This window comes from Neofelis nebulosa, chromosome 6 (assembly GCF_028018385.1).
Source record: "Neofelis nebulosa isolate mNeoNeb1 chromosome 6, mNeoNeb1.pri, whole genome shotgun sequence".
Taxonomy (NCBI): Eukaryota; Metazoa; Chordata; class Mammalia; order Carnivora; family Felidae; genus Neofelis; species Neofelis nebulosa.
Genome location: NC_080787.1, coordinates 125441494 through 125466941, shown reverse-complemented (window position 1 = coordinate 125466941; position 25448 = coordinate 125441494). Strand labels below are relative to the sequence as shown.

Sequence of the window (25448 nt, the reverse complement as noted above, 5' to 3'; positions counted from 1 at the left end):
TCAGGGCTGGAGGTGAGGACAAGGCAAACTCAGGGTAGGGAGACTCCCTCACCGGTGGGGAGAAAGACAAGAGTTGTCTCCACCATGGCCGGAACAAAGGCACTTCTGACGCTGGAGAACTTCATTAATGGAAAGTTTGTACCTTGTAGCTCATATATCGATTCTTATGATCCGTCCACAGGGGAAGTATACTGCAGGGTGCCAGACAGTGGAAATGAAGAGGTGAGTAGTTCACTTAGGGAGACTGAAATGTACTTGGTGTCTTGATGATTACATGTCACTTACTTTTTTCTAGGAGCAAGGGGAATTGGGAAAAGGTGCCCAGTTGTTAAACATCGGCGGACAGGAAGATTTTAGTTCTGGGAAGGTTTGCTTTGTAATCGGACTCCTAGGATGTAGGTTTCCCCTGCAATCCGAAAAGAGAGCCTTCCTACGACACCTGTGGAAATGGCATAAAGTGCAGAGTCTCCTCCACTTACTGAAAGTTCATGTCATGCAACTTTGCTTTTGGGAAAGAAGTACAGACTATGGTAATGGCTCTTTTCCTAAAAGTGAAAATCCTCTTCGGGTTTCTTTTGGTTAGCGAAAACAGGTGCTAAGGTAAAAGCGAAGCAGTGTCATGTGACCTTTCAAAAGGGGCTACCTGGGACGCCTGGGTGGTTCAGTCGGCTAAGCTTCCGATTTTAGCTCAGGGTGGTCTCACGGTGCGCGGGTTCGAGCCCTACATCGGGCTCTGCGCCGACAGCACGGAGCCGGCCTGGGATTCTCTCTCTCAGCCCCTCCCCCCAATAAATAAATAAATAAACTTAAACAATATTCTTAAAAGAAAGGGGTGATATCTGTCCACGGAACAAAGCCCAGGTGACTCTGCAGAAGCAAGTTATTAGTCTAGGCAGCTTAACACACGGCTGCATTTCTCAGACATTCCTTAATAGGTGTCTACTAGAAACTACTAGTTGTTAAGAATGATCAGTATTACTGTTCCCTTTTCTCTACCAAGTGTTGCCTAAACTTTCTACTGTATTCATGGTTTTCTAAAAAACTTGTTATTTCTGGGGCGCCTGGGTGGCGCAGTCGGTTAAGCGTCCGACTTCAGCCAGGTCACGATCTCGCGGTCTGTGAGTTCGAGCCCCGCGTCAGGCTCTGGGCTGATGGCTCGGAGCCTGGAGCCTGTTTCCGATTCTGTGTCTCCCTCTCTCTCTGCCCCTCCCCCGTTCATGCTCTGTCTCTCTCTGTCCCAAAAATAAATAAAAAACGTTGAAAAAAAAAAATTTAAAAAAAAACAAAAAAAACCTTGTTATTTCTCTAAAAACAAGCAAAAGTAAAAACCCAGGGATTTATTTTAGGTTATCCTTTTTAATGTTTTTAAAATATCTGGTAAAGTAAAACTGATCATTTGAACGGTGAAATGCAAAATCAAATTCCCATATAGTTTTGTGTTTAAATTTAATAGCATCCTTTTTCTTACTCAAAGTGCTTAATGGCACACACGTTAAAATTTTTTTATTGATATTGAATTAATTTTATTTGAGAAATTTTATAAAATGGTGGAGATACATTTGATTAGTTATCACTTATTGTATTGACAATGTAAATGTGTCTGGGGTGATAAATGTGGCTGATGTACCTATGCTCATCTAATGCCTAATGGATTTTATTTCTTAAGGCACAAAGAACTAGATTATTTAAAGGATTAATTGTAACCTTCATATATTAATATATATAAACAAGCCTTCATCTATACTAAGCTATTATTTCTCATTTGTTAATAATATTTTAAATCTGTCTTGCATTAAAAAAAACCTTTAGACTTGTGGATTAAAGTCTGCAAATACTGGCTAATCTATTGGTTAAACTGTAACCCACAATTTTGTTTGTTTCAAATGACCTGGGATAGATGTGGGAAATCCAGCTTTGTGTTTTCCAGTCCTCCTGGTCTCAGGGTGTTTTCTAAACTGAAGTTAAAAACGACAAATAAGACAAGTTCATTTGAAATATTTTCTGCAGCTAACGGCTCATGCCTTTTCAGAAGACAGAATGTACTATGGAAGCCCCTGCTGGTAGACGAATAAACATTTTGGATTTCCCTGCAAATATTCTCTCTGATCCCCATAAGTCCCAGCTTTTTCTGGCTTGAAAACTACGGTCCACATACAACCTACATGCCCGATTTTACGGAAAGTCACTCACAGAAAGTGCTGCTGGTTTTGCTAACAGCAGAATTATCCCCAATATGAGTCGTAACAGCCTACAAATAAGACTTTATCACCGTCCTTTATTCCACAGACGACAGACAGTGAGCTAACATTCTCATCTCTGATGCTTAGATCAGTGGCCACACACACACGTATGGTGGCATTTACATGATAGCTTTGCAGTCATCAGCACAGACTGGGGTCGGACCACCTAACTTCAAAGACCAGCTGCACAACTTAGTGTGTGCGGTCTTGACTTAGAGCTGAACTTCCGTGTTCCTCAGTCGCCTTACCTGTAAAATGGGGATAATAATAACACCTTATAGTGTTGTTCTAAGGATTAAACAGACTGGTAGATGTAAAGCCCTTAGTGTTTGGCAAATAGTAAATGCTTCCTAAGTCTTAGCGTATGCTCATGTTATATCCACATGTACTCTAAGACAACTTAGAAAACATGGCTGTACTTGAGTTCTCTGCGTAGCGAAAAGCTTAGCTTTTACACTGACAAACCTCAGGGAGAGGACGTTTTGTACTGACCACAGCAGGAATGAACCCTCCTCCTGTTGGCGGGCACCCAGGCCTCGGCCGGACGGCAGCTTCTGGTGCCCACATTCTTCCTTCATCGTTTCTGCGGGTCCACATTAGAGATTCAGCTTTTGAAATGAAAACACCATTTTTTTTTCCCAGAAATGTATAATTAAAATGAGACTCATTTTATCCTTTATTCAGCCCCACTGAGAGGGACTCTGTTTGCATAAAGAAAGCAAAGGAGGAATGTACGTCAGGTTTGGGGGGAGAGGGCAGCAGAATTGTCAGATCATGTGACATGAGAAAGATGCTTGTGGTGACCTGAAGCCTGTGGAAAAGGATTCTGAGGCTGGGTCTGAGCCCAGGGGTAGAAGCAAGCTGTGAGTTATTATAGTCTTGTCATGTGTGTGAGAGGGGAGACGGGTGAGACCCAGGCTATGGATTTGCTGTCTCTGGAAAAGATACTGCTTAGACTTTGCTAAGGGGCAGACAAAGGCAGCCCATGACCTGAAGACCCGTTTCACCTTGCATGAATTGGCCTTGCCCGTACCTTCCCCTGTATATTTTTGGATTTGGCTCCAAAACCAGGTCTCCAGACTATCTGTTCAAACACAGATATCCTCCTCCCCAACAGGCCAGTAAAAACTGGGCAGAGCCCGGCAGGGGCAGGGACTGAGGCTGTGCCACAGAAGGCCAGCCATGGTCTCGGGGGCCACAAAGATCTGGGTTTGAATCCTGATACTGCCACTTATTGGCTGTGTGACCTCTGCTAAGTGACTTGAGCGCTCTGTGCCTCAGTTTCCTCATCTGCATAATGGGCATAGCAATAGGCACGGTTTAGAATTTTAGAACAGGTTAGATGAAATAATTTGTGTGTCTAACATTCCTTTATATAGAAAAATTAGTAAATGGCTATTATAATTAGTCATTCAGAGGGGAAAGACAGGTTGTAGATATGATTTCAAGCAAAATTTTAGACTTTCTCAGATGTGTTGGAGCTGGATTAAAAGTTTAGAGATTCTACATGTCTAGATGAGTTTCCCCTCCCTATGATATTAAAAAAATATGTATTTTGACATGATTGAAAACGTGCATCTGTTAAAATTAAAATGGCTTTTATTTTTAATGTTTATTTAATTTTGAGAGAGAGAGAGGGAGAGAGAGCGAGCATGAGCAGGGGAGGGACAGAGAGAAAGAGGGAGACATAGAATCTGAAGCAGGCTCCAGCCCCCGAGCTGTCAGCACAGTGCCTGATGCGGGGCTCGAACTCGCGAACCACGAGATCATGACCTGAGCCGAAGTCGGGTGCTTAACCGTCGGAGCCACCCAGGCGCCCCTCAAACAGCTTCTTTTTAATAATCTGATTGCCACATCTGCACACCTTGGTCAAAACGGATCCCTCTTCTTTGTTTTTGTGGTGCCCTGATTCACCGGTCACAAAAACACCACTTTGCAGGTAACTCAGCACTAGCAAGCGTTGCATATTTGAAATTAGGCTGAAAAAAATTAGGCATGCGTGGAGCTGTGGTTTCTGGATTCCTGGAACCTCAGGAGCAACAGTCCTAAGGTGATTGTCTTCCTGATGCTCCTCAAAGATCGAAGCCGCAGTGGAGGCCGCCAGGGCAGCGTTTCCCGGCTGGTCGGCCAGGAGCCCCCAGGAGCGCTCACAGGTGCTGCACCGGCTGGCGGATCTGCTGGAGAAATCCCTGGAGGACTTGGCCCAGGCGGAATCCAGAGACCAAGGTGAGCGCAGCCGCCTCTTAGCAGTGCTTTATGGCAAGTGCCGTACAGCTACTCAGACGCTGGAGATTCACACCCTCGTTCCGGTTGGGCAGGGGACCTCTTGCCTCTTAACCACAATGGATGGGACTCAGGGCACCTTCTTCCCATCAGGCTAGCCTGCACGACGCTTCTCATGGGAGAGGTAGAGGTGGAAAGCAGAACCACCTGGGAGTCTGGCATCTGGCCCACGTCTGCCCCATTCTGATGGCCACAGCAAGTCAGAGCTGAGCCCAGGTTCCAGGGCAGGGAAGCAAATACATTTTGTCCATTTGGTGGAAGGCACGGTGGAGATGCTTGGCAAAGGGCACGGATATGGGGGGAGAAGAAGAGGAGGGCTGCTCCTGCAATTCTCTAGTCCTAGGCAGAGGGGTTCTAAGCGCGGGTAATTGAAGAGCAGTAACAGTCAAGTTGTTCAGAAAGAGTCCGACAGGTCAGCGTTCCGCTCCCAAAGCAGCTACCGTCCCAGAGGTGTGGATAATGGAGTAAATGCCCATAAATCCTTGCAGGGACGTCTGTTAGGAAAACCCAAGATCTTTTAAAATGGTATGTGTGCTATATATCAGCTTAAACTTAGGAAGCAGCTTGAGTCTAAGCCCTTAAGAAGGAGATGTTTCCTGCTGGTGCTCCTGCTGCGGGGAGTCCCCCGGAATTGCCAAAGAGAATAAAGGAAAAGTCCGGAATCTCTTTTTGTTCAGTCCAGGAGCTAGGTGGTGCATGGGGCACATGGTGAGCGAGCGTCACATGCCAACCCCCGGATGCCATTGGTCGCTCTGTCACGTGCCCATCTGAAGGTCTCTGCCACGTGCTGGGGGACATTTCATGTACAGCGAATGTCTGTCCGAGGGGTTTTATGGTGTCGTGCAGATACAGCTGTCCTAACACCCATTACTCCAACCCCTTTGTAGCCTGCACAAGGCACGGTGATTTTGAATTGAAAGAGCTGATGTGAGCGGAGTGGTAGCATCTGGCGAATTCATGATCGCTATCAATTGTTCAACCCTTCCCCCACCCACAAAGATTATTTGACTCCGTTTTAATCCCCCCCCATCTTATAACGTCACACCTAATTATTTCACAGCTTTTTTTTTTTTTAATTTTTTTCTTCAACGTTTTTTATTTATTTTTGGGACAGAGAGAGACAGAGCATGAACGGGGGAGGGGCAGAGAGAGAGGGAGACACAGAATCGGAAACAGGCTCCAGGCTCCGAGCCATCAGCCCAGAGCCTGACGCGGGGCTCGAACTCACGGACCGCGAGATCGTGACCTGGCTGAAGTCGGACGCTTAACCGACTGCGCCACCCAGGCGCCCCATATTTCACAGCTTTATGAAACCATGATCAGCTGTCCGTGTAGTCAAGGGCTGGGGTCCGGGGCTGGAAGGCACCAAGGCTACGTGAGCGTGAGTTAGGATGCAGGTGCGGTGGTGTCTCCACTACACTGACTGTGCCTCCTGTTGCTGACTTGTTACAGGGAAAACCGTAACGTTGGCAAGAACCATGGACATCCCCCGGTCTGTGCAGAACTTCCGGTTCTTCGCCTCCTCCATCCTGCACCACACATCAGAGTGCACACACATGGACCACGTAGACTGTCTGCACTACACCCTGCGGGCCCCCGTGGGGATCGGTAGGTGCTGCTGGGTGAAAGCCTGCACTGGGTTGGTGCCGAGGGACGCCCCGTCGGTCCTGCAGCACCGATCGAAGGGAACAGACCCAGAAAAAGGAAAGAGCTGATTTCTTCTACTTGGACTGAAAATTAATGGGCCTCAAAAATCTATTTCGAGGTTATTTTTCTTTGTGTCAAATTCCCCACTTATTCCGAAAACATCGTTCCTGGGAAATTACCAGGAAAAGAATAATACCGAGAGGAAATTCACGTACAAAGATTTTCCCCCCATACACCAAAAAAAAAAAAAAAAAAAAAAAAGTTTCTTTCCAGAGAGGCTTGTCCTTAACAGCATGGATTTTGGATATGTGCAGGGTCAGTTTTGTTAACATTTGTATATTTCACGATTCTTATCTGAAAAACTGAGAGAATAGTTTAATTTTATACTTATATATTTTAACATGGATTAAATGAATTAGTAAGTGTAGGGCACTTAGAACAGTGCCAGGTAAGTGAGCCTTGACTGAACGGGCCGGCCGCTTCTTGCTTCCTTTTGGAGGACATATAAATATGAGCAATGTCTCAAAATATCCACTAGATGTCACTGTTCCTCCGAGGAAAAAACCCACCAACCTCCCATATTTATAACATTTTATGACAGGATAAAATAAATTAAAAGGAAAGAAAATGGGATATTTTACCACTGTGATTATTTGAACCCTTTGGAAATCACATTTTGAAGGCATTTAGGAGAAGCTCAAACCTTCCTCTAAGAAGCATGATGATATACAATGCTGAAAAAATACTGTTATCCCCTAAAGAAAAGATTTTCCAATGAGAAATATAATAATATAGAGTGTATGTTTACTTTCACAGCACAGGTTTGAGGGAAGAGTATAAAATAAAATGAATCCATTTACTTATTCATAAGGTAGGTTGTGTGTGTGTGTGTGTGTGTGTGTGTGTGTTTTATGGTTAGAAGCCTACACATGGTTTCAGTATCGCATGGGAACAAATTCTAGATGCTGGTTCTATCACTTGTTTAGCAATCCTATCTGCTCATGATACAGGTGAGAACCTAGAGAGAATTTTTTATTAAAAAATCCCCTGGCTTGCCAAAATGGATTTCGCAGTCTATGCATCAGAATTCATCAGCCTTACTAGTAGGAGGCCCCCACAGGGCACGCTCATTACTGATTTGTTCTTATTTTACAAATGATTCTAAAAAGCTTGAGACTTTATGTCTTAATCCACAACAGATTAGAAACAGTGATGGAAAACCTTAAGTAGGAGCTAGACAGTTTGATGATGAAGGAGAGAGAGGTTTAAAAAAATGTGAACATCGGACTATAAATCTCAAAACTCATCACAGCTGGAACTGTTTAGTGACAAGTGACAGCCTCTTGGTCCTAGAACTTATATTGCTGTTTGTTCATCAATACAATTGTTACGACATCAAGAAAAGAGTAAATTGTATGGATTTATAGTTTGAAGAGGCACAATGGCATATGATACGTTTCAGAATTCTTTTCCTGAAGGTGGCTACCAATAGCAGAATTGGGGATTTTTAGAAGATTAAGCTTCACTTTGATGCAGGAGGGAGGAGCTCCATGTGAAGAAACCCAGTGTGGCCAGCCTGCTTTGAGGGGCATGCCATTGCTGAAGGTGCTTCTGTCCTCTTGCAGCTGGTCTGATCAGCCCCTGGAATTTGCCACTCTACTTGCTGACCTGGAAGGTGGCTCCGGCCATTGCTGCCGGCAACACCGTCATAGCCAAGCCCAGCGAGCTGACGTCAGTGACGGCCTGGATGATGTGCAAACTCCTGGAGACAGCAGGTGATTTAGCTATGGGTCCCGAGAGGCACGGGATCGGCTTTGGGGTTGCGAGTTTTGCGGGCTGCGGCCACCTCCGCGTCGCTGACGTTTGAAAAGTTATTTTGGATGGAAATCCGCTCAGAGCAAGATCGATTCCATCGACATCTTTGCTTGTTGTCTCCCTGAGCTTTTCCCGAGAAACCCCTCTCATCACACTGCTTCCTCTCTTGGCCCCGTGTACCGAGCTGCCGCAGGAACCCTTCCGCCAGCAGGGGGCAGGCAGTACAGAGACTTGTACAATCGGGGAGCCTCAAGCCCGACAGCAGCGGGCCCCAGAGAGTGTCTTCAATGGTCAATTTAAATCTTCTGTTTGGACTACGTGTTAACCTTGATGAAAATAAGGCTACTGTTAGGCACTTTTCTGTATGGTTATAGAGTACCTGCTCAAAATAGCCCATTTTCAAGAGATTTGAATATATATCCCTCAGTTTCCCCAGCACTTGGAGCCACTATGTGGAAGCTGATGCAATATGGTTCCTTGTCCTTTTTTTTTTTTTTTTAATGTTTATTTATTTTAGAGAGAGAAAGAGAGAGAGAGGACACAAGTGGGGGAGGGACACACAGAGAGAGGGAGACACAGAATCCGAAGCAGGCTTCAGGCTCTGAGCTGTCAGCACAGAGCCCAATGCGGGGCTCAGACCCATGAACTGTGAGATCATGACCTGAGCTGAAATCTGACACTCAACCAACTGAGCCACCCAGGTGCCCCTCCTTGCCCTCTTTTTGTGAATAGTGTAATGTTTCGCATTCAAGGTATGTTCCTGGTTACATTCTGGGGTATAACTCAGCATGGGCACAGGGTTAGAGGGGAACCATCGGGAGGCCCCAGCTTGTAACCCACAGGAAAGCCCCTCGCTATTAGGTCCCTCAGCTCAGGTCTCCATACACACTCTGGGCTGGGATGATGGGTGATGGTGGGAAACAGGCTGTGTTTCTGTCAGTCTCCGCTGTGCATACGTCCTTCAAGCCCACAGAGAAGGTAGCTGGGCTCACCCATATCTGTAAAGTAGGTGGTTGGAAAGAGCCCATCCCTCCCCTTCTGGATATCTCATATCTCCAAGCAAAAATATACATATTGGCTTCTAAAGAAGTTGAGCCAGTTCTTGACTCCAAGGTTTAGATGGCAGGTTGAACTGTGGCCTTATGACCCTAGTCTAGCTGCCCATTTCCCTTGTATTGTACAGAGGAATGAGGCCCTCCATCCTCAGTCTTTGAGGTGACATTTATGGATGCCCTAGGCTCCTGGAGGGTGTGTGATAGAAAGATGGTGACCTCTCCTACGCCCCACCTGTCTGTCATTCCTTCCTTACGAGGGATCACATTCTAATGCCCTTCTTTGCAAAACTAAGTGCCTAGTGTCTGCGGGGGTCCAAGGCAGTTCTTCCCTGCCTGTTGACTGTAGGTCCCCCGAGTGAACAGAAGTGGGACCTAGGCTCTGCTGTGATCCATGTCGGGGAGGGAACGCATGGAGGGGGCGTGGGCCACAGAGCTGTGTTCCCAGAACCATGCTCTCTTGAAGTCAACTATGTCTTGATCTAGGATGGTTCCTTTCCCTCAGTACTCTCCCCTTCCATACACCCAGAACCTGGTCTGCATGAGAGGTTTATGTATCCATGTATTTGCACAGCATTGATCTTCTTTCTTGTGAACAAATAAACTGACTATACCAAGGTGGTCCTTCTCTCCTTCCCAGCCTGGGCTGGCTTTGCTGAACTTCCTTCCTCTGGCCCACTGAGAGCATAAGGCTCAAATATCACCTTAAAAAAATTATTTTAGAGAGAAAGAGAGGGCACAAGCAGGGGAGATGGGAAGAGGGAGGGGAAAAAAGAGAATCTTAAGCAGGCTTCATGTGCAACGCGGAGCCCGATGCGGGGCTCGATCCCATGACCCTGGGATCATGACCTGAGCCTACATCAAGAGTTGGATGCTTAACCGAGTAAGCCACACAGGCGCCCCTCAAATTGCACCTGCCTTAAGCCCTCAGTTTCTCCACTGAGACTGTATAAGAGACACTTTTAATGGTGTAAGAAAAAGAAAGCTAAAATGACCTGCTGGTGCGTTCTGGATATTTAAAGAGCCAGTCCTCTAGTCCTGAGCCTTCAAACAGACTTGGCAGATGACCTTCCTGTGAAGTGCAATCATTTAAAAAAGCACGCAGCGAGTAACTCTTTGCAAGTCCTAGAGTATTCGCTTCTTCTTGGGGGCACCAAATGTTTGCCCTCGTTGTTGGAGGGTCTACTGAAAGTGGATTTCTGGCCTTCCTATTTTTTTTTTAATTTTTTTTTAATGTTTATTTATTTCTGAGACAGAGAGAGACAGAGCACGAGCGGGGGAGGGGCAGAGTGAGAGAGGGAGACACAGAATCCGAAGCAGGCTCCAGGCTGTGAGCTGTCAGCACAGAGCCCGACGCGGGGCTCGAACTCACAGACCGTGAGATCATGACCTAAGCTGAAGTCGGTCACTCAACCGACTGAGCCACCCAGGCGCCCCTGGCCTTCCTATTTTTGTTCTGCCCAATTTAAGCTTGTTGCCACCCTGCCACATCCTAGCATGGGAGGGATCTTGTGCCCTTTCTTGTCCATTAGCCACCTACTCTGAGGTTTCTCGAATTGGTATTTGCCGACTTGGCTGCCTTCTTCCTTTGATAACCAGAATATCTTAAGGGTAGAGGGCGGGTGTCTCTAGAAAAATTTCATTACTGCCTCCATCGAATGGCAAATTGGTACTGAGAAATAATGGCCAGTATGTAGCTCTTAACATATTAACACCAGAGCTCAAGGAAACGTAAAGTGTTCGCGCCGTTGTGTAGAAGGCAATTGGCCTGGAAGAAATGAGCCCACTTTCCTGGGTTATAAATGTGTGGTGTTTCTAAGTTTTCTTCACTCTTCGTTAAAATGCTATTGTAAACGTTAGAAGGGATTTGATCCATTTTTGCCTTCAGGATTTATAAAGCCTGACCAACAGCCCACCTTCTCTTGCCCCCAAACTCCAATCAGAAAACATTGGGCAGGGGTGCCTGGGTGGATACGTCAGTTAAGTGTCTGACTTCGATTCAGGTCATGATCTCGTGGGTTCGTGGCTTCGAGCCCCGCGTCGGGCTCTGTGTTGACAGCTCAGAGCCTGGAGCCCGCTTTGCATTCTGCGTCCCTCTCTCTGTGTCTCTCCTCGGCTCATGCTGTCTCGTCTGTCACTCAAAATAAATAAATAAACATTTCAAAAGAAAAAAGAAAGAAAATATTGGGCAAATATTCACATGCCCAGTAATAATTGATGGAGATTAAGACCCCTTCTTGCAAACGATGGGGAACCTGTCCTTGTTTCTCTCCCATCAGCCTCCATGGGGCCCCCCCTCCTGAACCTCCTCTTTGTCCCAATGCAGGGCTCACCTGCATTCACACGGTGTCTGGCCCTGGGTCTGCCCTCTGTGGCAGTGACCTGTGATCCAGGATCGAGCCAGACTAGGTTTCGATAAGTGTGCACATGACTGTAACGGTGGGGCCATTAGAGGTGATGCTTTGTCAGATGCCACGTTGATTCTTCACACCTGTCCCTGAGGCTCACCTGAATGGGGCCTCGTTTGTCCCCTCAAGTGATCTAAGACTCTGGCTCTACGGGAAGGTGTTCGCGATGATAATGGATCATTGATGAGAACTTATTATTTATACTTTAAAAGCATATTCTTGAAGAGATGGTTGTAATCCCATGAAGTATGTTTCTATGAAGGAGAGAATGGCCAACCTGGACGGAAAAAGATCCTAGCAACAGGGTAGTTCAGGAACCTTACACGTTGGAGGTTTTCTGTCTCTGTTGCATTTCAAGGCTGAAGAAATACAGGCAATACATTCAGCTACCTCCAAGCAAACCTAAGAGCTTCCTGGACACATCACAATTGCACACAGATTTTCTTTCTGGGCACTTAAAGCTTTCAAACAAAGTCAAGATATTTGTATTTGGATGATGTATGCTAAGTATTTGTTCATTCATTCACTTAATTGCTTATTAATCTTCCGCACCCGGTTTTGCCTCGTAATGGTTGCCGTTTAACCTCACTTTGCCTCAGTTTGGGTGAGGTGAAGATATTAAATCCTACCTGCATCATCAGTTGTTGGGAGATGGGATGGATGTAAATCACTTGCAGCAATAACTGACCCGCAGTGAATGTGAGCGTTTAGCAGTGTTAATCTATATGGCAAACTAGGCCATGGCACGGGGAACAGAGTGGGGAGCAAAACACAGACACCATTTCTGCCCTTAGTGTGCCTTCCAGTGTTGGATACGTAATAAACAAGAAAAGCCATAAACACATAAAAAAAAAATACACGCAAATGTAGGAAGGTAGGGTCTCATGATAGAAAGATTGGGGCACCCATGTTCGGGTGTCCTTGGTGTTTTACGTCAGTCCAGGAGTGTAATGGTATGTCCATATTATGAGACACAGGACCTTTAACTCAATACTCACCTTCCCAGAGGAGCCTCCCTCATGTCCCTGGGCCAGGATAGTCTAATCTCTTTTTCCCTCTACTTAACGTGTTCACACTGCGTTGTGACTTCTGGATGCCAGCTAAGAGCAGGGCTTCTCTACCTTAGAGGGCCTGACCTGCCTGATGATATCTCTGCGTCCTCAGCCCCTGATGCCTAGTCAATATTATGGAATGAATTAATTAGAATGTTCTCATCTTCAGGGCGACTGGGTGGCTCAGTCAGTTAAGTGTCCCACTCTTGATTTCGGCTCCGGTCAAGATCTCACGGTCTGGGAAATCAAGCCTTGCATGGGGTTCTGTGCTGACAGTGCAGAGACTTCTTGGGGTTCTCTCTCTGCCTCTCCCTATACTGGCTGGCTCTTTCTCTCTCAAAATAAATAAATAAACATTAAAAAAAAGAGAGAGAGAGAGAGAGAATGTTCTACTCTTTGTTTTTCTAAGGCAAAGCGCATGGAGCTTTGTTATTAAACTAGAGGCGGCCATAGACATTTCCTCCCACCCATTCAAGCTATTGAACTTTCCAAGAGAATGTCTGTGTAACAGAAGTTCTCAACATACTGAGAAGAATTAGTGTAACTGTCACTGTGTCCCATCCAGGTGTTCCACCAGGTGTGGTAAATATTGTGTTTGGAACGGGGCCCAAGGTAGGCGAGGCCCTGGTGTCCCATCCAGAGGTACCCCTGATTTCCTTCACGGGGAGCCAGCCCACCGCCGAGCGGATCACTCAGCTGAGTGCTCCCCATTGCAAGAAGCTGTCCCTGGAGCTGGGGGGCAAGAACCCCGCCATCATCTTTGAGGATGCCAACCTGGAGGAGTGCATTCCCACGACCGTCAGGTCCAGCTTTGCCAACCAGGTACGTCCTCTGGGTTGCTCTGTTTGTTTTTATTTGGTTTCGTTTCATTTTTGGTTTGTTTATTTTTAAACTCTGTGACCCTGTCAGACAGGACCTCTTTCATCACAGTACAAAGCCAGGAGTGAGCGGGTCAATCTGGTGCTATTTCAGTGAGAAGAGGTTGTTACATTGTGTTATTCCGCTGACTGTTTTATCTCGATGTCCATCTGTGGTCTTGTACAGTCACAGCTTCTGTTTAGCAAGCTCCTCTTTCTGAGCCACAGCTTTTTGTCAGGTACTGGCCATGGGCAAAATGATTGATTTTTTGTTTCTCCAAGCTTTTCTCTCCCTTAATTCATAGAGTCACTCTCATTCTCTTCTCGCTGTCTCAATGTCCTATCTCCAGTGAACCTTTGCTCCCCCAAAGCATCCTAAATGCACCACACACTTAGAAATAAATGCCTAAACCAGCCTAAAGCACCTTTCTTATGTTGGAGTCATGGGTGTCAGGGAGTCGTGGCAACTTTTCATCTCCTGAAATTGTGTAAGCAGTTGTTTTTCTGGAGGCGACAGTTTTTAGCAAATTCTTCGATGGCATCCCAAAGGGTTAGGAAAACCAGCCCAGACAGACCAGACTGGAAGCATCACGAAGAGGACACCTGTACCTGCTTTGGGGGCACACTTGACCTTCAACAGGTATACAAAAATACTGAATGATTTTCTCCAAAGGGTCTGTTTTTATTTTATTTTTATTTTTATTATTTTTTTTAATGTTTATTTATTTTTGAGAGAGACAGAGTCAGAATGCGAGTGGGTTAGGGGCAGAGAGAGAGGGAGACACAGAAGCAGAAGCAGGCTCCAGGCTCTGAGGTGTCAGCACAGAGCCCGACGCGGGGCTCGAACTCACGAGCTGCGAGATCATGACCTGAGCCGAAGTTGGACGCTCAACCGACTGAGCCACCCAGGTGCCCCTCTCCAAAGGGTCTGTTTTAAAAAAAAAAAAATTAGCAGAGGGCAAAGAATTAATGAAAGAGGACTGTCATAGAAGGATGAGTAGAATGAGATAGATCTTTATTTAACTTGAATAAACTGCAAAGCCTTTTGAACCTTTGTTTCTTTACCTGTAAAATCACGGAAGCAAGAATGATGCCTTCCAGTAGGGTTTTCATGAGTGTCGAGCGAAAAACATTCTTGACGGTGGTTTTTCAGGATCATTACAATTGTAATGATTTCTCTCGAAGTAATTCTTAGAGAAAGTGGTTTGATTACGTATCTCTGTCCGCACCTCTATATACAGATATATCCGTGTGTATAGAGTGTTTCTGAATCAATAGACTTCAATTTCAGATTTGAGAAAATAGACTTGCAATTTTATGATACAGCTATTTTAATCATTAAAACCAACAAGGATCAAAACGAACAATGAAATCGAGCATTTGGGTGGCTTAGTGACAACAGTGCGGTGGGGGGACAAACCGTGGCCTGAGACATAGTTGAGGGGGTGTTCAGTGGCCTCTGCATGGTGGCAAATGCACTCCCAGTGCACAGAAGGACTGTGCAAGAACTCGAAGTGCTCAGACAGCCTTCCTCTTGGGGGGAAGGGGGGGGCGTGTATTTTAAATGCCGGTGGGAAAGGACATGAACCCAACTGGCTAATTCGAGACAACAAATAGACTTTAGGCAAAATAGAGGGGCTGTTTTCTTTTTCCTTGGCCGAGAGATGAGTCCCACCTAGTGAGCACTTCCTCCTCAACTGGACACAACGGGCTCCTTCGAAACATCTCCACTGTGTGTACTCCCCTTTGGAGTGGGGCACACTCATACTTAAGACACGCCGTGGGACTCGGAGGAAACGAACGCGGACTTCAACATCACTCAGACTGAAGTTGAAACTTCCCGTGCCTGGGGGCCTTGGGCCTGTGTTTGGTCAAACTTCATTTCCTAATTCTGAACTGGAAAAGCTAGTACACCACAGGAGTATCATGAGGAAAGCATCCCGCGCTGTGCCTGGCGCACAATGGGCACCCAATCAATAAGATTTCCCTTCTCTTATTTCCTCTCAAGTCATGCCATTAGGGATGCTAATCTCACCTATGCTTTCCCGGCACTAAGTAGTCAGGAAAACCCTGACTGGTTAACCCCTCAGATCTCTTTACCACTCCCTCCCCTGCCTCCCGCACATGGCGGAGGGCACTCGTGTTGGGAGATTTCCCAAGCCAGGTGGGCAGATGGTTCCAACCGTGATCCTGGCTGGCAGAGAGAATTTATTGCTCCCAAACAGTGAGTGTTTAATTTGGACAGTGCATCTTTGCACAACCAGCAAGATAATTGGAAACGTTCTGTTGTTAGGATTGTTGTGGAGGTCAAACAAATATATATGGGACAAAAATAGTTGTTCATGCGTCCGTGTGCTTGTCAAACCTCTATAATGCTTTGATGTGTCTAGAATGGTGTTTGCGAACGATGGCGTGGCGTAGCCAAATGAGAGTAAGGATGACTTTTCATTCAGGCCCCTGTTAGCCCCTCGGCCCAGGACACTCAGTGCCCCTGCTTGGGTGACGATTAGGCGTCTGAGCCTTACCTGTGAGAAGCAGAGCTTCCGGTTTCCCTCCCTCTCCTTTCCCTGCAGCGCTGATCTTCTCCCTGCCATGGGCTCGCCTTCCCAGGGAAGAGCACCACCATCTGCTCTGAGGCTCCATCAAAAACCTGGGAGCCACCCTGACTCTTACCCTTCCTTTTCCTTCTGTCTCAATAACCCATCAACCAGTCTTGTCGGTTCAGTTGTTTTTTTTTTTTTTTTTTATTAATGTTTTTGTTTGCTTTTGGTTTTGCTTTTGGTTTTTGAGGGAGAGACAGAGCATAAATGAGGGAGAGGCAGAGACAGAGGGAGGGAGACAGAGGGAGGCAGAGACACAGAACAAAAGCAGGCTCCAGGCTCTGAGCTGTCAGCACAGCTGTCCAGGCCCTGAGCTCCAGGCGTGGGGCTCAAACTCGTGAACCGAGAGATCACGACCTGAGCTGAAGCTGGACGCTTAACCAACTGAGCCACCCAGGTGCCCCGCAAGGATACATTCTGAAACCCATCTGTTCTGCAGAGCATCTATACCAGTTTCCTTGCGCTTTTGGGGTCCCATGTCCCTTTTCGAGTCTGGGAACGTCAGTGGACGCCTACCACTTCTCTCATGTCCACTGGGCCTGCCCTGGTCCGAGCTACGTCCACTTATCCGGACTTCTGGAATACTCTCTTAATTCTACTCCAATCCTGCTCGCATTCCCTTCCGTTCTATTCTCCACACAGCTGCTGGGAGGATCCTTTCACAACGTGAACCCCATCACATCATCCTGCTGCTTAAAGCTTAAAGGCTTCCACGGTCTTTTCATGATGCCAGGAGCAAGGTGCAAGCTCCTTGTGAGCCTGTGAGACTGCATGATACTGCCTTGCTCCTGACCTCCTGCCCTCATTTCCTACCCTCCCCGACCCCATTCCTGCCTACACTCCCACTCAGCCCTGCTCACGCTGTCTTGCCTTGCCTCGCACACCGCTGTGGTCCTCATGGTGGGACTTTGTCTGGTTTGTCACCATCTCCCGTTGCCTAGACCAGTGCCTGGCCACTGCCAGGTGCTCACAATTGCCGCGTTGACCTATCCACGAAGGAGGGTGTCTTGTCATTGTCCTCACATGTCATTCTTGGCAGGGTGAAATCTGCCTCTGTACCAGCAGAATCTTTGTCCAGAAGAGCATCTATAGTGAATTTTTGAAGAAGTTTGTAGCAGCTACCAGAATGTGGAAAGTTGGCATTCCCTCCGATCCATCGGCCAACATGGGAGCTCTGATAAGTAAAGCTCATTTGGAAAAAGTAAGTACATCTGTGCAATGTGAGTTTGGGCATAAGCTCAGTGTAGGACACAGCACACATCCATGGTTTGAAATGTTGTTAATTACTGCCTTATTCTTCAAACATTCAGACCTGTATAGGAAATGGTCTCTGAAATATTAGATATGAATACACAAATGTAGTCCAAGTTAAAGCAGCATCTACACGGAATGAATGAATCTAGGAAGTCAGCATGGAGATAGAATCAAGAGTGAGGAAGTCAAATTTCAAAACATAAGGGTCACTAATAAGAATGATGTAGACTAAGGGAGGCAGGAGTTTCCATAGATAAAAGTTCCCAGTGGAAAGGATTCTGCCTCTGGCTTACAGCAGATGGAATTCTGGAAGGGCCAGCATGCATGATCCTAATTAGGTGGTTCGTAATTGGTAAGGTGAGTGGTGGTCCATGTGGGAGAAGCCATCGATGGTCTTTGGGTGGTTTGTGGAATTTAGGTCTTTAAGGTCATTTTAACTTATTACCTGATGTGACTCCCAAAAGAAGTCATAGAATTTGGGGGCTAGGGGACCTTGTTTTCAGCTGTGGTGACTGAGGGCCACCAAGGAAGATATGCTCCCATCAGTTAGCCTCTGAGGGACAGGGCCTTTACCTAAGTTTCTGGAAATCTTTGACATTGCACAGATGTGGCAGATTAACTGCATTTTAACTTTGACTTTCACAATATTGTGAAGCAGAGATGCACATAATGGAGGGTGTAGTAGCTTGAGGGTCTCTTCTTATTTCTTCTATTTTCTCCAGGGAAGCAGGAAGCAGGAAGCAGGGTGAGGAGGGGAGAATGTGTGAAATGGTTCTGCGGGAGAGATCCCCATGGCTTCTAGCGTAGCCACAGAAGCTGTGGACAAAGGGCAAGAATCCTAACGTAAACCATGCGTGATCTTTAGTTTGTTTTCAAGACTTGAGCCACTGACAAGGTTTTAGGCCCAGTATGGCCGCCCAGAAATGCCATCTTCTGTGAAACCAAATTATGCTGGCAAGACGGGCATTTATTTAACGTGGCAGTTGGATTTTGTTTTCTTACTATCATTTCAAGGTAGTTACTGAGGTTCCATGAATAACCCTGAGAATAGTGACGGGTACAGTTACCAGTTTTTTCCTGACCGCATTCAAACATAAGCACGTATTTATCTTTCAAACAGAAGTTTTCGAACACTCCCGAATATTTTTACCCTCATGAATGTTTTCTATCTCCGTCAAATAACTAAGAAAAAAAATAAACTTTCTATTTTGGAATAACTTAAGATTTATAGAAAAATCTCGAAGAGAAGGCAGATGGTTTCTATATCCACTCACACAGCTTTCCCTTTGTTACCGTCTTACATGTCCACGGTGCAACTGTCCACACCAAGAAACTGACGTTAGCACATTACCGTTAGCCAAACTGCAGACTTTTCAGCCAACGTCTCTTAATTTTCTCCTCGATCCTTAGAGAAAATAATTTCTTAGCTACTTTCCTTATTAAAATAAAATAAAGTTAATTACTTTGCACTCATCTTAGAAAGTTCCATGACCCTACTGCTTTTAAGGAGAAAGATTTTGTACACACAGTTAAAAAAGTTTTTAAAAAGGGGTCCCTGGGTGGCTCAGTTAAGCGCCCAACTTCGGCTCAGGTCATGATCTTGCAGTCTGTGAGTTTGAGCCCCACGTCGGACTCTGTGTTGACAGCCCAGAGCCTGGAGCCTGCTTCAGATTCTCTCTGCCCCTCCCCCACGCTCTCTCTCTCTCTCTCTCTCTCTCTCTCTCTCTCAAAAATAAACATTTAAAAAATTAAAAAAAAATAGTTTTTTATCGTTGGCCAATTTATTTTATTTTCATTTCTCTAGGGAAGCACACTAAAGATGTTATTCCCGTTACCCCACCACGTATCGATCTGCTGCCGTCTATGGAGTCTCTCTTGTTTGTGGTCCCTCCTTCCTTGTGTAGAGCACCCCTCAGATGGACTTACGTTTCCTCCCCTTGTGAAACCTTAGGGCAATCCTGCGGGGGCTCAGAGGGTTCCTGGATGTCTGCCATCGTCGCTGCTCCACGTGGAGCAAGTGTGCCCAGATGCAAGGAATCACAGCGTCCCTCTCTGACTCTCCCACCAGGTGGACCCTTGACAGGTGCTTTCAGATCACTTCTTGTGCGAAGGCCCTGGGTAACCTCTGCCCTTGACGGGGAGCTCATGGGAGCAGCTAGGGAAGTGTAAATGTGGCCTTTCCGGTGGGACTCTTTTCAGTCCAGTATGCCAAACCCTCCAGGACGGAGGAGGCAGCGGACACGTTCCACTGGTGGGCATCTTTCCTCGCCTCTCACTGGAAAGCTTGGGGGGCTGCGTGCTAAGGAAGGTCTGGCTGCCATCTTTGTTTTCTTCTGCAGTTTGTCTATATCTTCTCCGAATCAAATTAGCCCTGCAGCGTCTGGGGTCTTTGTTCCCTGCAAATTAGCCCTGCAGCGTCTGTGTCCATCTTACTTCTATGTGGCTGTCGCGATAGGTGGCGATTCAGGGACAGAAGAATCCCATTAGAACATGTCGAGGTTGTCCTGTAATGGCAAAGGACTCAGAACCCACAGAGACATAGCATGCTCCTTAGAGGACCTGTGACTTTTCAGGTTCCCAGAGACCCAGGGGATGCATAGGTAGCTGCAGGCGACTCTGTCCTCCCAGGAGTGAAGAAAAGGCTCTTCGCCTATTGCACGGCGTTGCTTTTTGTTTTCACTTTTGTTTTTCTTTTTACCCCCTTGAATTCTTTTCCACTTGACTGTCTGGAGAATCTGGCTATATGCCAGCTTCCCCAAAGCTGCGGGTAATTGGAGACGGAATTGTTGAGTGTTGACAGTGAGGCTGGGGGAAGCTCAGGGGATCCTGGCTGGTGCCCTCCCCCGACAGGGCCAGGCTTCAGGCCTAACAAAGGTCCACTTTGGCAGTTTCCTGTCTTCTTTTGTCAGGTTAAAAAAACCCGACCTGCAGGGTGGGAGCATCTCTGAAGTCTCTTAGCCAGTAAGCATCAGATCGTGTGTTACACCATCTCTTTCTTCACCAACAGCACCGAGAGCAGCTGGCATCCATAAGACTTACTGCGTACCGGACGTCACGCTAAATATTTCACATGCATGATTTTCTCGAATCCTAGGAAGGGGTGGGAATGTTAATCCTATTTTTCAGAGGGGAAACTGAGGCACAGAGCATTTGAAATCTCTCCACGAGTAAGTGGAGGCCCTGGGATTTGAACATTTGGGTTCCCCAGCACTCCCATCTGCCCTCTGTGCTCTGATTTACGTGCAAAGCTACGAAGTAATAACTACTCTCTGTTCTCAAAAAAGTTTCGTAATAATAGTCTATTACATTTTATGGCATATTACCAGTCACAATGTTGTTTTCTCTTTTCAGATTTTACTGAAAATCTCAGTTCCTGAGCTTCTAGTACAGATAGTCTATCATCCAGTAATATTTTCCCCAGAAAATAAATTCAGTTTAGTGTGAGTCATCTTATACATTAAATATCTTGAAAAGTTCACAGTTTGAAAACTGACGCTTTCACGTTTTAGAGCCAAGAACCTCTAAGAGATAGATAATCATGAAATTCTGGGTAGAGGAGACAATCTAAAGCCAGAACGCTCTGAGTTTGAATCACTGAAGAAAGTTCTGGTCCTGCGACCAGCAGGGGCCCCTGGGGACCTTTGCCTCAACTTCTCCTGTTCACGCAGGATGCGACCTTTGGCATGTTTTAGTTAATCTGGGTGGGTTGCTTCAAGAGGAGTAAGAGAATATGGGAAGGAGGAAGGAGAAGTCCAGACCTCATTTAGTCTCCACCCACAAACTAGACTAGGGCTTTTCAGGAAGAACACTGAGATCCCTGCACGGGTTGGGGGGGGGGAACGGTGTAGCAGCTTGGAATGCAGAGCTGCTCCAAATGTTCTATTTTTTGAAAGTGTTTGACTTCATGGCTTATTAAGTGTTCCATAAACTAGAGCGAAACGAATCATAGAACAACATTACCTTTTTATTTTTACAGAGCAAACACATAGCTCTACGTTGAATACAGTTCTACGATGAAATATTAATCTGATACTGGGGCAGAATGCTCAGATAGATAGGTGATAAGTAAGAAGCCAAAGTATGATTTCAACGTACCCAGCCTTTGATGGACCACCTCACTGCTGTTCTACGCTTTTAATTTGGGGGATTACTTTTCTACGGCTTCTATGCTTATCATACCCTTCAGGGGCAGGATAATGTTGTGACCGCAACAACCCTTCCAGACATAACCATATGTATCATTTTATAATGAGTCATTTCTACAACCATTATTAGTAAACATCTGTCATTGTCCCCGAGTCACTGGGTTTACTTATTACATAATTTATTTTCCATTATAGTTAGCTATACTTTATTGCCTAGATATATTTTTAGAATATAATCGGTAATGAGACTAGAAGTTAGAAATTATTTGTTCTGGAAGCCTAGCTACCTTGGCCATTAATGAAATCTTATACACCCTTCAACTTCCCATATTCTGCAGTGGACACAGTCCCTCCCAAAAGTGAGCAACTATTCTTTTGTGTATTTACCGATTATACCAGAGTGTGGATTCTGGCTTTCCTGTTTATTCGTTGTATGGACCATCTACCCTTTTTGATGCTCAATTTTGTCAGCAAAGAGGGGATAATAATACATAGCTAATAGAGTTTTGAGAGAATTAAGTGAGAATGTCTGAAAAGTGTTTATCCATGTGCCCAGCACGTAGACATTAAATAAATGACTCCTCTCCTCTAACGTATGAGGGCTGGATGCCCAAATGATGGTCAGAGCACTTCTGCCCTCAGGCTTAGCAGCTGAGCAATAAGGTAGTCAACTTTAGAGTTCTTTTTTTTTTAACTTTTTTATACATTTATTTATTTTTGATAGAGACAGAGCACAAGTGGGGGAGGGGCAGAGAGAGAAGGAGACACAGAATTGAAGCAGGCTTCAGGCTCCTAGCTGTCGGCACAGAGCCCGATGTGGGGCTCGAATTCACAAACCGTGAGATTGTGACCTGAGCCGAAGTCGGACGCTTAACCGATTGAGCCACCCAGGTGCCCCTCAGCTTTAGAGTTCTTAGCAATGACCTTACACGTTTTATGTAGATGATTCAAAAATATTGAATTTTCTGCTGCTTTGTGTAAAACCAAATGGTAAGGTGCTGCTAATCATGGTTTCTACCCACTTAGGTCAGAAGTTACGTCAAGAAAGCCCGTGCCGAAGGGGCCCGAATTCTGTGTGGTGAAGGGGTGGATACGTTGAGTCTCCCCGCCAAGAATCAAGCAGGATATTTTATGCTTCCCACAGTCATAACAGACATTAAGGATGAATCCTGCTGCATGAAGGAAGAGATATTTGGTCCAGTGACATGTGTCGTCCCCTTCGATAGTGAGGAGGAAGTGATTCAAAGAGCGAACAGTGTTAAGTACGGGTTGGCAGCAACTGTGTGGTCAAGCAACGTGGGCCGTGTCCACCGAGTGGCTAAGAAGCTGCAGTCGGGCTTGGTCTGGACCAACTGCTGGCTCATCAGAGAGCTGAACCTCCCTTTCGGGGGGATGAAGAGTTCCGGGATAGGCAGAGAGGGAGCCAAAGACTCTTACGAATTTTTCACTGAAGTCAAAACAATCACCATTAAGCACTGACCTCGGCCAGCGGAGAAAGCTGTTATGGTCAATGCTCGGCTGTAGAGAATCAGTCATCCAACGTGGTGAGCAGACTCACCAGCATAAATTCTAGCCACATCTTGACTTAGCGGATTTTCTCTACCTTATCCTCAGTAGTTAGTATTTTTATCTGCTGTCAAAGAGATGCTGTCTATTTTCACTGTGGAGTCAAAGAAGAGAAGACTTCTGAACAGGAAGGCACAAAAAGGGAGCCAAGGGATTGTCAGGTTTCCTCTATGTTGTGTCTTCACTTTTTTTTTTTCATTGTTTTGATTGAATTCTTGGTAATTTAGAGACAATCTTTTTTTTTTTTTTGCTTCTTTTTTTTTAATTTGAGAGGGAGAGAGAGAGAGAGAGAGAGAATGAGCACAAGTGGGGGAGAGGGCCAGAGGGAGAAAGAGAGAGAATCTTAAACTGGTTCCATGCTTAGCATGGAGCCTGATGCAGGGCTCAATCCCATGACCCTGGAATCATGACTTGGGCTGAAATCAAGAGTCAGATAGATGCTCAGGCAACTGAACCACCCAGGCACCAACATCAATATCGATGAAGCCAACGTTGATGGTAAGCATAATATGGAATTTGTCAGAGCAGGCTTATATGGTAGGTCCCACTAAATACATCTATATAAGGACAAAGAAAAATAACATAATGACTGCTTTTGGAGGGAATTTGGAACAAGAAGAGGAAATAGTTTGATCCATTTCTAATGTAGTGTCTAATCGATTACAGTTCTTCATGTATGCATCTCATTAGATTTACAACCTACTAATCCTAAAAGAATAAATGTTAAGCAATTTTAGTAGACAGTATGACATATACCTTTTTCTTGAATTGTCCTTTATTCTTCCTTATCCTCATCCTCTTAGGGGTATGGACTTTATACAAAGTAATAAAGGTATTTCTAGTGCCTTTTTTTCTGGATCCCCTAATGATCAGAGGGGAAAACTGAGCTTTACCGAGATTAAAGTAGCATGCTCAAGGTCATACATACGGTAAGGGGCAGAGGAAGGATTCGAACCCAGGGCTGTCAGTCTCCAAAGCCATGATCTTTGACCATCTCACACTTGTCTTGGGTTCTGCTTTGGAAACAGCCACATACTTATGGCTCATGGAAAACATCGCGTTGTCTCCTTTCCATGTCTCCCTCCCTCTGCCCCTCCCTGGCCCCACTAGGCCATGTGACCCAGGAACTCCTCCAGCACAGCCTTTCCTGCACTGACTGAAACCACTTGTTTGCATATCTGACCGCCCAGATAATTGCTGAAAGCCCAGGCGGGTGCCACTGCAGGTGCTACTCTCCACTGAAGTCTCGATCCGAACACAGTGCCTGGCACACAGAAGGTGCTCGAAACAATTTCCAGGAATGCAGTGAAGGTCTTCCTGATACTCTGGGGTGTTTGTTTCATCGTGTAGGGGGGTGGGGGTTGGGTCAGGGCCGGGGGACAGAATAGTCTTTACCATTTTGTGTAGTTTTTGGGCTATGTTGGCGTGTTCACAAATGCTGGAAAACATAAACGCCTTTGAGGTCAAGCGATGGTGTGGGATCATATCTGGTCCCCAGCTTCCACCTCCCCTCGCCTCCCCTTTTCTCACCTGCCCTGTTCTCCAGCTCAGGCCCTGGCGTCTTCATTAGTTAAGTCTAGGACCAATCCCATGAATCAACAGGAAGAATTTCAGCAGCTCCAGTCTCGAAGAACCCACAGTTTTGTTCTTATACCTGGTCTAGCCCAAGCTCACCCTTATTTCTGAGACCTAAGCCACATCTTGATTCCAAATCTTGTCAAGGCTCTGGGTCCTGTATTGTTCAGGGGACTGCCTCTTGCTGACAGACATTCTGGATGTCATTTCCCAGCTTCTGGGTCTCTTTGGATCTCTAGAAGCTGCTTCTGGGCTCATGAGGCAGTCTCATTAATGCATATTTGACCAGATGCTGTTCTCTGTCACTCCAACACGGGCCCAGTTCTCCGTTGTGAACGCCAGTGGCTATGATGTCTTAGCACCCGATGGGCCTTTTTTCATTCGTTCTAGCCTACCACAGGTCAGTTTAGCTCCAAGACCTTCCCCTCCCAGACCATCCTATACTGTCTCAGGCCCCACATCAGTTAAGGGCACCCTTTGGGTCTGTGCTGGCCCCACAACAGAATCCCACCAGAGGGGTGACTCTGCAGCTGTGTGACTGCTGTCTCCCCTGTGTGCTGTGTTCAGAACTGATAATGAAAACACCGGAAGGGGAGGCACAGGGGTTTCAATTATATCTGTTGAGTTTTATTTCTGAGCTGGGTGACGGATGCTTGGGTGTTTGCTACACTATTGCACACACAGGAAATACATACCGAAAAGGGAAAGTGGATCGTGGTGAAGGACAGAGTGGAGCACGCACGGAGGAAGCTGAGGGGACGTAGGGCCACTCCTTCTGGCACGGCCCCAGAGGCTCCTGCTCGCGGAGGTGGCCTGGATGACAGCAGGACATGAGGGGGCAGGAGCAAGGACTTCGAGGAGCCGCACTTCTGAGTGTGCCTAGCTGTGCCTTTGAGTCACTGAGGTCTCTGGTTCACAGGCAGATTCAGATTCAGATGGTCCGGGGTGGGGCCC

At 46.2% G+C, this 25448-nt stretch overlaps 1 protein-coding gene across 1 annotated transcript; it reads left to right on the top strand.

The window, feature by feature from the left end:
- ALDH8A1 (aldehyde dehydrogenase 8 family member A1) lies at positions 1 to 23665 on the top strand. Its single transcript, XM_058735354.1, has 7 exons — positions 1 to 222; positions 4319 to 4466; positions 5976 to 6131; positions 7796 to 7945; positions 13063 to 13319; positions 16994 to 17155; positions 22380 to 23665. Exons 1-7 carry the CDS (start codon positions 85 to 87, stop codon positions 22830 to 22832), a joined length of 1464 nt encoding a protein of 487 aa, XP_058591337.1. The 5' UTR covers positions 1 to 84; the 3' UTR covers positions 22833 to 23665.
- The last annotated feature ends 1783 nt before the right edge of the window (positions 23666 to 25448 follow it).